Genomic DNA, 12,333 nt, shown 5'->3' on the forward strand with positions numbered 1-12,333 from the left:
TCTCTCTATCTCTCTCTCACACACGCACACAAAGTGTCTCTAATTTATCAGTTATGTTGTGTGGGGAAATGAGTCAGAATACATGAAAACATATTTCTTTCCTTATTTAGAGTTTTTCTGAACAGTTGCATAAGTAACCTAAAAAGTGAACTGTTCAGGTAAGAGCTGATAATAAAGACCATTGAATAAGATGGTATTTAGAGTGCTGAGTTTTAAGTCTGGACCACAAGCGTGCGCACACACACACACACACACACACACGCACACGCACGTCATGTGCAGTACAGAGTCTTCCTATTCTGTTCAACAGGAGAACTGCTAGTTAGACATGCGTAGAAATGAAACACATAAAAACTACATAAAAACTTAAACATTTAAAAACTATTCTGAGGTTTCTGGCCATCATGTCCTGTCAAAGGGGCCATCAGGGCATTTGTGTGATAATATAATGAGAGATTGTGTCTGACTTAATCTGTTCAGTCTGCTGCAGGAGTCAATCAGGAATTATGAAAGTAACCGTTTGGGCTTAAAAATGTGTTTGTCTATTTGTTTACTTTTTGTAGGTTGGTGAAGTCCAGCTGGTTCTGTCTGAGGGCTTCGTTCTGAACATCATCCATCCAGACTGAGTCATGGCAGCAAAGGGGATCCAGAGAGCAGCAGATGACAGTGATCACAGCATTGAAGGAGGACGTCCAAACCTCTCCGCTGAGGAGATGTTAGTAGAACTGATGATTCATATCTAGACATCCACTGATCAAGGGGGAGATTAGAATCAAAGCAGGAAAATTCATTTTGAAATTCTGGAAAATGGCTGATGATTTACAGAACATCTTAATATGAAATTAAATATTAAACAGTACTACAGGGGGTGTTTATATCCAACTTCAATAACCACTTTAAACAACCGAAAAAATGCAAATTAATATAACAATATATACAGATTATTTTTAGGTTTTAGATATTTAAAAGAAGGAAAAAGATGTTAGACTGCATTTGTGATGATGCTGAATAAATGGCACCTTGCAGTATGAAAAATTCAATTAAAATGAAATGTACCATTTTTTGTTTATGCATAATTCTGCCAGACAATCCTGGGTTACAAATTGAGCTTCTTCAGATTGACACTTGAGCTACAAGCCCAATGCAGATAAATAATTGATTATTCAGTGTGGATCTGTGTTCTAATGGAAGAACAGTAAAAGAGTGTTATAGCAGGAGGGTGTTAGAACATGCTGGGTATTAAAGCAGGAGTCTCACAGCTGTTTTAAACACACGTGTCTGGTGTCTTTTGACTGTCCATCAGTGTCCTCAGCACAGCCTTCACACACAGCTGCATGCAGTTTGTACAAGTGCAAACTGCTGGTATAAACTTCCCTTAGAAAACTACATTACCCACAAACCTCCAGTGCAAAAGTAAAGAAGGAATGATATTGTTCTCTGTGCAGGAAAATGGCAGAGGTCAGAGTTTCAGAAGATCAGGACCAGTTCAGCTGTCTAGTCTGTCTGGATCTACTGAAGGATCCAGTGGCTATTCCCTGTGGACACAGTTTCTGTATGGTGTGTATTAATGACTTCTGGGATCAGCATGATCAGAGGGGAATCTACAGCTGCCCTCAGTGCAGAGAGACTTTCACTCCAAGACCTGTTCTACGCAGAAACTACATGCTGGCTGAAGTGGTGGAGAAAATGAAGAAGACAGAACTCCAAGCTGCTTCTCCTGTTCATTGTTATGCTGGACCTGGAGATGTGCAGTGTGATTCCTGCACTGGGAGAAAACACAAAGCCATCAAGTCCTGTTTGGTGTGTCTGGCCTCCTTCTGTGAAACTCATATCAGACCTCACTATCAGTCTCCTGCCTTTAAGAAACACACACTGGTTAAAGCTTCCTCAAGACTACAAGAGAAGATCTGCTCTCAACATGATAAAGTGACTGAGATCTTCTGTCATACTGATCAAAGTTTCATTTGTAATTTGTGTTCGATGTATGAACACAAAGGTCATGATACAGTGTCAGCTGCAGCAGAAAGAAATAAAAAACAGGTGAGATCAGGAAATCTTGTAGAACCAGTTCATGATAATTCTGTTTCTTGGGTACAATTTCTTGCATTTGTTCATTAACGGACCTAATTGTTCATTTCAGTTGCTATATTTATTGAACTTACTTGGAAATTACATGTGTGCAAGCTAGTGGTGAATTAAATTGTCCTTACAAGGCTTTAGTAATAAACAATACAGATCAGTCAGTAAACAGTAGCACAGCCAACACCCATCTTGATGCTTTTATACCTTCAGTGTAACACATGACAGTCTCTAATCTTTGTGGAATAAGAGTGAACTTTATTTCCTTAGCTGACATTAATGTTTAACCTCACAGCTCATCATTTAGAAACAGCTGAACATATTTTATTCACCCCCAGACTGAGCTGCAGGAGGAGCAGAGGAAACACCAGCAGAGAATCCAGGAGAAAGAGAAGAAGGTCCAGGAGCTGAAGCAGGCTGTGGATACTCTTAAGGTGAGTACTGAGCAGAGAGCTGCTGGAGCAGCTATTTCAGAGCTCAATCAGGCCTCTCCTCCAGTCAGCGAGTGAGGCGATCTGTGTTGGGACACTTTGGGATCCTACACAAGGACAATGTGCACTGTAAGTCATCCAGGGTCACAGTGAAAGAGTGGATGATAGTTCAGCTTTAAATGGACCTCCATCTTGTCTGTGTGTCTGCTAACAGTGCTCAGCACAGGCAGCAGTGGAGGACAGTGAGAGGATCTTTACTGAGCTGATCCGTTCCATTGAGAAAAAGCGCTGTGAGGTAAGAGAGCTGATCAGAGATCAGGAGAAGACTGAACTGAGTCAAGTTCAAGGACTACTGGATCAACTGGAGCAGGAGATTGCTGATCTTAAGAGGAGAGACACTGAGCTGGAGCAGCTCTCCCACACAGAGGATCCCATCCATTTCCTCCAGGTAGAAAACTCTGTCTCAGCTACAGAGGAACTTGCTCCTCATTAAGTTTCTATAATGACTCTTCACAAATGTTTGTTAAGGCAACAATAAATAAAACATTAGAAAATATATACTGTACTCTAATTCACATTCAATCTTTCCATAATGATGTTCTCTGTAGAGTTTCCCGTCCCTCTGTGTCTCTTCTGGATCTGTGGACTCATACAGCATCTCTGTCCATCAACCTGCCTCATTTGATGGAGTGAAGAAATCTCTCTCTGATCTGAGGAACCGAATAGAGACATTCTGCAGAGAGGAAATGAACAGTGTGTCTCCACATGGTAAGAGCAATAACACAGCAAAAATAACACAACAGCAACATCACAGTGTTTCCAAACATCAAAATGGTGGAATATGCCTTTGTAATTGTCCCATTACTGCTGACCTAAACTGGAAAGATCATCACTGCAGTTAAACTTTTGAGCATACTTTTGTGATTTATAGTTTGAAAGCAGAATAAAAAATTAAAAAACACTTTCCATCACATAAAGGCCACACACATACAGAGAGAGAGAGAGAGAGAGTGAGAGAGTGAGAGAGTGAGAGAGAGTGAGAGAGAGAGTGAGAGAGTGAGAGAGAGAGAGAGAGAGAGAGTGAGAGAGAGAGAGTGAGAGAGAGAGAGAGAGAGTGAGAGAGAGTGAGAGAGTGAGAGAGAGAGAGAGAGAGAGAGAGAGAGAGAGTGAGAGAGTGAGAGAGAGTGAGAGAGTGAGAGAGAGAGAGAGTGAGAGAGAGAGAGAGAGAGAGAGAGAGAGAGAGTGAGAGTGAGAGAGAGAGAGAGAGAGTGAGAGAGAGAGAGAGAGAGAGAGAGAGAGAGAGTGAGAGAGAGAGAGAACAGATACACAGACAGAAAAAGTTGCAGAAAAGGAAGATGATGGAGAGATTGTAGAGAGAGTGACATGGAGAACGACAGAAATAAAGGACAAGAGAACGACAGAATCTGAAAGGTGAGGAGACTGAAAGATGCAGAGAGACGAGAAAATCAAGACCAGAGAGCCAGAGAGGGAAACTACTGATATCCAGAGTGAATCAGTCTTGGCCATTTATAAAGAGGAGAAGATGAGTATTGGTGTCATTTGCGGGGGGGGGGGGGGGGGGGGGGTGCGCACTATTTGTTGCATAATCAATGGGCAGTTTATTATTTTCATGATTGGCCTAAGATTATACAGTTCTGTTCATTTTCTGTTTTAGATTTACTGTCCCCAAACCCATGGATGACATTCCTTTTTACACACACACACACACACACACACACACACACACACTCTAACATGGGTAGAGTAAGTGAGAGACAGCAGAAGAGAGAGACTCAGAGAAAGAACAGAGAAACAGAGACACAGACAAATAGAGAGAGAGAATCTTTAATATAATGTCTGACCTTTTCCAAAGTCCATTATTAACAGAACATGTAGAGAATGTTTTCTTCATTAAACACATAATCCACATATAATCCCACTGTTAGTCTGATCTGTTTCTGGATGGAGCATTTGGGCCTCATTCATTCATTCATTCATTCTGTTGGACATTTTGATTCTGTTTCTCCACAGCTGCAGCAGTTCAGATTTTACCATCAGAGCCGAAGACCAGAGAAGATTTCCTGAAATGTAACACACACACACACAGACAAAAACACATTTTGCTGATTTCAGTATGAACCTGCCATTGCCACCATGGTAACTAACACTGTGCTATCATTAAATATTCAATTTGGAAATGTATAAGAACAGTAACAAACACAAATAAGTTTGTTTTTATTTAATTTAATATATTTTGTGAATTAAACCTAAAATGCACTTTTTTAGATTTCTGTCAGCTGACTCTGGATCCCAACACAGCACATCGTTTCCTCATTCTGTCTGAGAAGAACAGAGTGGTGACAAACAACTGGACAGACCAGCCATACGCTGAACATCCAGAGAGGTTTCATTTCTTGTATCAGGTGTTGTGTAAGGAGAGTGTGTGTAGACGCTGTTACTGGGAGGTTGAGTGGAGCAGTGGGGGATGGGTGTACATATCAGTCTCATATAAAGATATCAGCAGGAAAGGACGGGGTATTGAGTGTGGGTTTGGACTCAACACTCAGTCCTGGAGTCTGGCGTGTTCTTCTACTCTCACTTTCTGGCATAACAACATTAGGACTGAGATCTCAGACCCACCGTCCTCCAGAATAGGAGTGTATGTGGATCACAGTGCAGGAACTCTGTCCTTCTACAAAGTTTCTGACACAATGACCCTCCTACACACAATCCACACCACATTCACTCAGCCCCTCTATGCTGGGTTCTGGGTCGATGGAGGGTCAACTGTGAGGTTATGTGATCCAAAATAATTTGGTATTTTACTTTATTAAGTTGATTTAATTAGCAGTCAGATCAATTTTAGTGAGTATCTGCACACATTAGTCTTTCAGCTGCACCTGTTTTCATCACTGATCACAGGAGTTCAGGGAAGAGGAAAATAAACACAGACACAATCCCTCTACACACTTTACAAATGTTCACATGAGTAGATGTAACATTCATGCACACTGACATGCTGGAGGCAAATAAAAATGAAGTCATTAGAATAGAGCGTGTTAAAAGAGGAGTAGTAAGTAGAAAGTGATTTTATATTTAAAACTTTACTGATTACACTACTGTTTACACCAAACTCCTAATTTAAACATTATCATATTTTTCTATCTTAATTAAGCCATTTTTGAATTACCTTTCTCTCTCTCTCGCTCTCTCTCTCTCTCTCTCTCTCTCTCTCTCTCTCTCTCTCTCTCTCTCTCTATATATATATATATATATATATATATATATATATATATATATATATATATATATATATATATATATATATATAATTTAATTAGGTAATTGCTTTATTGCTTTTGTCAATTATTTTATATTTTCTGTGAATTTGTAGATCACAAATCATTCCCTGACACACAACTTTTGTTATTTTGTTTCATTTCTTGCATAGCTGCACTATAACTGAGTCACCCTATATATCACCTCTACAAAGGGCTCTTTATCACTCTGCCACATAAACACCAGAGCCAAACTGTAATCCCTCATCTCCTGTATCTGGGATCAGATCTGTAATCCCTGGTCTCCTGTATCTGGGATCAGATCTGTAATCCCTCGTCTCCTGTATCTGGAATCAGATCTGTAATTCCTCATCTCCTGTATCTGGGATCACCTGGATTACGCTGTTACAGCTCAGTCACTGACTACACACTGTCATCTTCTACATATCTCTCATGTTTTATGCATACCCTCTTACATCACACAATTAGTGTAATTGAAACTCTTCATTTTATTATCCTTTCTAATTACAATATGCAATGTGGTAAATGCACTTTTAAATTCTGCATAATTTTATTAGACTGTAACATCACTTTACTTGTGCTGCTCATGCTGCACAGCTTCTAATTCTGTGCACTTTAAAATGTATACTGTAATTTATCATTTATACTGTAATTTATCATTTATACTGTAGTTTTACTCTTTACTGTCTATATATAGACAGCTGCCTTGGGGAGCTTGTCGTACAAAATTTCATTGAAGTATAATAACAATAAAGACTTACATTAAAGACTTACATTAAAGACTTACACTTGTTTACTTAAACTGCCCTCTTGTGTTGATTTGCAATAATGCAGTTTCAGTCTACTGTAACATTTATTCTTTTTTGCATGGATAAATGCTGTTATGAGAATTAAACTTTTTTAGTACATTTTGTTGGCCATTGTAAGGTTCACTGAGTCTGAGGGTTCGTATCTGAGGGTCTCTTTTAAACCTGTTTGGGGTCAGTCAGAGGAGGATGCCCCCCACCCCCACCCCTACCGCTTTGATTTCAGGTATTTAGGTAGTTCATGTATTGAAACTAAAAACTGACCAACCTCCAATTACAAGTCAGGTACCTTAACCACTGAGCCACCACTGCCAGTTGTACAGCATCTCTACCACAATGTCCTCCCTACACAGAGTCCACACTCCATTCACTCAGCCCCGCTGTGCTGGCTTCTGGGTTACTGAACAATCAGATGGGCTCTGTGATCCTAAATGTGACCTGCATGTGGTATATACGGAATATTAAAGTGCAGGAACATGTGACACTCTCCAGATTACATCATCATTGCATCATTATTACATCATCATTACATCATCATTGCCTCATCATGCTTCTTCTGCTCACTGCTATGCTGGACCTGGAGATGTTGAGTGTCAACTCATCTTAAACCACACTGTTGACTCTCTAGTCTCAAATACCACAAGCTGGTCAAAATGTGCTCACAACTCCAAGAGAAGGTGAGGGTTGGGGCTCTCACCTTGGCAAACTAACTGAGCTGCACTTGCTATTGATGTGTGCACGTGCTATTGATGTGTGATATCATTCAAAACACAGCTACACTGTCTTTGTGTAATACGTTACCTTAATCTATAATAGGATTTAAACTGTTTTTCCAATGCTTGGATTACTAGAACTAATTCTGACTTATTAAAAACGTATTTAATGTGGTAAAAGTATTTCATGTAGTTTACAGGTTCATAGTGACACATGAGAGTGTCTAAGCCCTACAAAATAAAACATAGAGCTGTCAGGAGTAATAGCTTCTCTAATATTGTTGCTGTCTGTGGTCTCTTATACCTTTAGGGTACTGAACCTTTATGTATGCAACATGCATTTACTATCAAGTGTTTGAGATGGTGATTCAGATAGTGATGCAGTTCTCACTTTAACCTTTAGGTGTCAGTGTTGTGTATAATTTTGATAATTAAATGTACATTTCAGATGTTTCCATATATAATTCTAATTTTATGTAAATAAATATGAAATTCTAATTTGATGGAATATTTAGATTTTTCTATTATTTAACAATGATTGACTTTTGTATTTGTTGAATATTTTAAATGTCTGCATGTTTCCAGTTCAGATTTATTATATTAATGACATTAATATTTAAAAAATATATAGAAAATATATGCAAGTAATCAAGTTAGAAATCAAGCACTCACACAGTTCATACCGTTGGTCTGTCATCCATAATGTAAAAACATTTTTAATATCGGAGCTACCCAGATTCACTTTATAAAGGGATGTAAATGTATTAAACATGTAGCAGGTACCATGGGCAATCTTTTCTAAACTTATTACTAGAAAACTCTACCTAACGTAACAAAGAATAGGAGAATAAGCTTCTTACTATTATAATTATTGGTGCAAAATTACTTTATCAGTTGAGAAATACATTTTACTGTTTTCATCGCACTCCTAGTATCTTAAAAGACATTGCATCCTCCATTTTGGCCAGAAATACAATGTAATACATATAGTGGATTCGGAAAGAATTCACACACGTTCACTTTTAGCACATTTAATTATGATTTCGATTTAATTTTAAATAGGGAAATTTGCCATTGATCAGAGTTATGAATCCTTTCTGAATCCACTGTACATATTTGATCAGTGACACTGAATTTGTTGTGCTTGTTCTATTCTCAAGCACACTAGACACTAAATGAAACAATAAGGTTAAAGTGCAGAATGTAAATTTTAATTTAAAGGTATGTGCATGTACAACAGATGGACTTACAGCTCATAGTCCTTCCATTTTAGATAACCAAAAGTAATTGGACAACTGTCTGCTTATTTGGGTCACCGTGATGTTGAGTTGGTGATTGTGAGTAATGCATCGTCATCTCCATATTTTAACTCCTACATGTAAATACTACATAATACTACATAAAATACTACACTTGTTTCTCCAAACACTAAAAACAAGACCAGTTTATACATCTGTTCTTTAGAGATAAATCATAGTGTCACAGAGTAAAACATGTAAACAAGAAGAACTTCAGAGTCTAAAACTCTCTCCAATCTCATACCCAATCTGGTTGGAGTTGGAAATGATCCTTCATTCCTTTATCTTTATCCTTCATTCCTTTATCTTTATCCTTCATTCCATTATCTTTATCCTTCATTCCATTAACTTTCCTCCTCTCCATGTTGTGATTCCCTCTTGTGGTTATTAAAGTGCATTATCATAAACACATTTCAGCATTTATTGGAGTTGTCATTTGGGAAAAATTTGGTTTATAGAATGCTTCTGCTGTTGGTGCTCTTTGTTTAGTTTGCTGTTTTGACGGTTTAGAGTTTTAATTTATTTTGTTTCATTTGACACATTTTTCTTTAAGTTTTAAGTCTGTGTTCAGTAAATGTGTAGTGTTTCCATCTGAGGGTCTTTCACTCTTCATTCCCCACTCGCTTCTCCAAATACTGAAAACAAGAACATCTTTCACACTGATACATCAGTCTGATTACATTCCAGTCTGATTAAAATCTGTCAACAGTAATTTCAGATAAATGAGAAATTTTCAGTACCTAAACACACAATTTATTATTTGTTCCCTTGAGTTGTCCAAATACATTTTGAAGTGCTTATGACACTGAAATCACTCCACCCAGATGCCCCTCCCCAAAGAGGAGGAGCCCCAGATAAAGATGGAGGGCCAGAGTAACCAAACTCCAGCTCTACCTGGAGACACTGAGAGGAGGAGAGACCACACCCACACACAGGACCAGGACAGTTTAACCAGAGCCATACACCAATAGACACAGTGATCAGAACTACTGTATCTGGGATCAAATGGATTAGAATAATCAACCCAGAGCTGGTTTATGAGGAGTCCTGACACTTGACATTCCTCCCGTTAAATCACAGTATGACTGCAGAACACCAGAGGGCGCCAGTGAGTCCAAGATGGACTGGTGAATGGCGTTAAGTGTAAAGTTGGTCTGGTGGACAGAGAGCGCATGTGCCCGGTACAGCCTCATTTTATGTGTACACGCCAATATTCTTTTCTCATTTTTTAATTAGATAGATTTCTGTATTTTCTGTTCAATGTCTTAATTGAATTGTTCGAGAGGGAGAGGCGAGGCAAGAGCACAGTGAGAAGTTCAGGAGCAGAGAGCTCGCCTGTGAGACGGATAGTTTTTACTTCGAGGCTTTGGAAGTAAATGTCGTCTACACCACTTTCGTGTTGGTTAGTAGCATTCTCACATTTTATTGTCATTCTTGTTATCTGAGCTTCCAGGTGAGAGTTGGTGAGCTAGAAAAGTACACGGTAGCCTGGCCGCTCGTGCACCGAACCTGCTAAAGAGGGAGCACGAGCTCGGAAAGCCATTATTCTCTGAACACGAGACCTTTGTTGCGTGCAAGGAGAGACTTTTATTCTGCATGATTAAGACGGAGAGCCCGACCTAGAGTTTGTGAGGAGGACTGAGACTTCACAAGAACGTCCGAGGGGACCCCGACACGATTGGAACCTCGTGTGGTGTGAGGGTCTGGAAAACCCTTTTGGCTTCTTTTTGCTCTTTACGGAGTGGATCGCGATTGGCTGATCTAATTAGTCTTGCCCTCGTACTACCTCTATATGACCACTAGATGTCACCCTGTACCTGCTTGTATCTACATAGGGTTTACCTGACTCCCTCACCTTGAAGAATCTGTAACTATCTCAGGGGAGCCAGTAGAGAGGTTTCTGTTGGTGCATGTGCCTGTGGTATCTGTGTGTGGTTGTGGTCCCTTGTCCTCTCAGTGTGTGCAGGTACAGCTGGAGTTTGGGGGTGTTAATATGACCCTGAACAATTTTCCTCAAAGAAGGTAGAATGAATATGTTTTCTGATCATACTCTAATACTCAAACACATTTCCTGATCATTCCACAAATATAAAATAATATATTCTGATTTACCCATAGATCACCCAGTCAGTCTGATCATTTGAACCTAGAGGACAAGGTGAGAGTGGAGGGTGTGTAGTGTGAACTGTGTGGTGAGGTGAGTGTGGAGGGTGTCTAGTGTGAACTGTGTGGTGAGAGGAGTGTTAAAGGTGTGTAGTGTGAACTCTGTGGCGAGGGGAGTTTGGAGGGTGTGTAGTGTGAACTCTGGTGAGAGGAGACCAGCCATACTCTGATCATCCAGAGAGATTTGACGTCTGGTGTCAGGTGTTGTGTAAGGAGAGTGTGTGTGGACGCTGTTACTGGGAGGTTGAGTGGAGCAGTGGGGGATGGGTGGACATATCAGTCTCATATAAAGATATCAGCAGGAAAGGACGGGGTAATAAGTGTGTGTTTGGACTCAACACTCAGTCCTGGAGTCTGTGGTGTTCTTCTACTCTCTCTTTCTGGCACAACAACATTGAGACTGAGATCTCAGACCCACCGTTCTCTAGAATAGGAGTGTATGTGGATCATACACACATTACTACACACATTAGTCTTTTAGCTCCCCCTGTTTCCATCACTGATCATAGGATTTGTTCTGTTTTTAATTAACACGTGTGATATTACTTATAGTCCTAAACACTTTTAAAATGACAGCCAACAGCGGTCCTTTTGGATTTGGTTTTCTTTGTATGTGTACAAATATATTTAGTTTGATGCTTGAAATGTGGAGTTTAGTTTATTTTGAGCTGCCTTTTCAAAATAAGTGGATATTTTCTGTGAATTTTAGATCACAATTCATTTTGTTTGTTTCTTACATAACTGTGCCTGTAACTGAATCAGACTACACATCATATATTCAATGTATTGTTAATCCATCTACAACTCAAAAACCAGAGTAAAACCCTCCCAAACCAAAAATGTGCACTTGAAGTTCATTTTATTAAGTAAACTTCTTTTTATTAAGTACAGTTCAAATATACTAATATCAAGGTACTTGGAGTATACTTGCAAGTGTGATATTTCAAATCTTCTTGGGACTAAATTGGTGCACTTTCTAGTTTATTAAAGTATACTTTCTGTTTTTTGAGCAGAGACTGAGTTGAATGCAGATAAAAGGTGTAATAATGAAAACGGCTGATCCGTCAGTGTAGTCAAAACACAAGGAGAGGTGATATCCAGCAAACACAAGGAGCAGGAAAAAGAAAACCCCAAACCAGAATAGCATACAAAGAACACCAATGCTAAGAACTGTGGAGCAGACAGACAAGACTTTGCAATGAAAGACTGGATGAACTGAACTTATATAGTTGAACACATTAAGGATAACTAATACATGATATACAGTTAAGTCCACTTTAGGTCTAAGAGTAGTAGTCTCTGAGTACACTGAGTTTACATCTAGTTTTATTTTGTACTGCAACTATTCCGGGGGACTTCTCATAAAGTGAAATTATAGTTAGTTTACTATTTATATACTTCTATCCCACTTTCTAGTTTATGAAAATAAACATAAATATACTCTCATTAAACTAATGGATTGTTTTGTATACTGCAAATACACCTGTAAGCTTTTCTTTAAATAAACTTAACAATATACATATGGTTTACTACTGACTTATTTT

The 12,333-nt window shown here is 39.0% G+C and overlaps 1 protein-coding gene across 1 annotated transcript; it reads left to right on the forward strand.

Moving 5' to 3' along the window:
* The first annotated feature begins 285 nt into the window (after window positions 1-285).
* On the forward strand, window positions 286-5,756 carry LOC113568493 (tripartite motif-containing protein 16-like). Its single transcript, XM_035529062.1, has 8 exons — window positions 286-328; window positions 564-715; window positions 1,446-2,040; window positions 2,418-2,513; window positions 2,725-2,958; window positions 3,119-3,278; window positions 4,542-4,598; window positions 4,797-5,756. Exons 2-8 carry the CDS (start codon window positions 630-632, stop codon window positions 5,321-5,323), a joined length of 1,755 nt encoding a protein of 584 aa, XP_035384955.1. The 5' UTR covers window positions 286-328; window positions 564-629; the 3' UTR covers window positions 5,324-5,756.
* The last annotated feature ends 6,577 nt before the right edge of the window (window positions 5,757-12,333 follow it).

The sequence above is a fragment of the Electrophorus electricus genome, chromosome 8 (genome assembly GCF_013358815.1).
Source record: "Electrophorus electricus isolate fEleEle1 chromosome 8, fEleEle1.pri, whole genome shotgun sequence".
NCBI lineage: Eukaryota > Metazoa > Chordata > Actinopteri > Gymnotiformes > Gymnotidae > Electrophorus > Electrophorus electricus.

Bases quoted from the DNA above. Each gene is read 5' to 3' on its own strand.
- LOC113568493 (XM_035529062.1), top strand. From the start codon at position 630: ATGGCAGCAAAGGGGATCCAGAGAGCAGCAGATGACAGTGATCACAGC. The intron at 716-1,445 runs GTTAGTAGAACT...TTCTCTGTGCAG, and splicing joins AACCTCTCCGCTGAGGAGAT to GAAAATGGCAGAGGTCAGAG. The intron at 2,514-2,724 runs GTGAGTACTGAG...GTCTGCTAACAG, and splicing joins AGGCTGTGGATACTCTTAAG to TGCTCAGCACAGGCAGCAGT.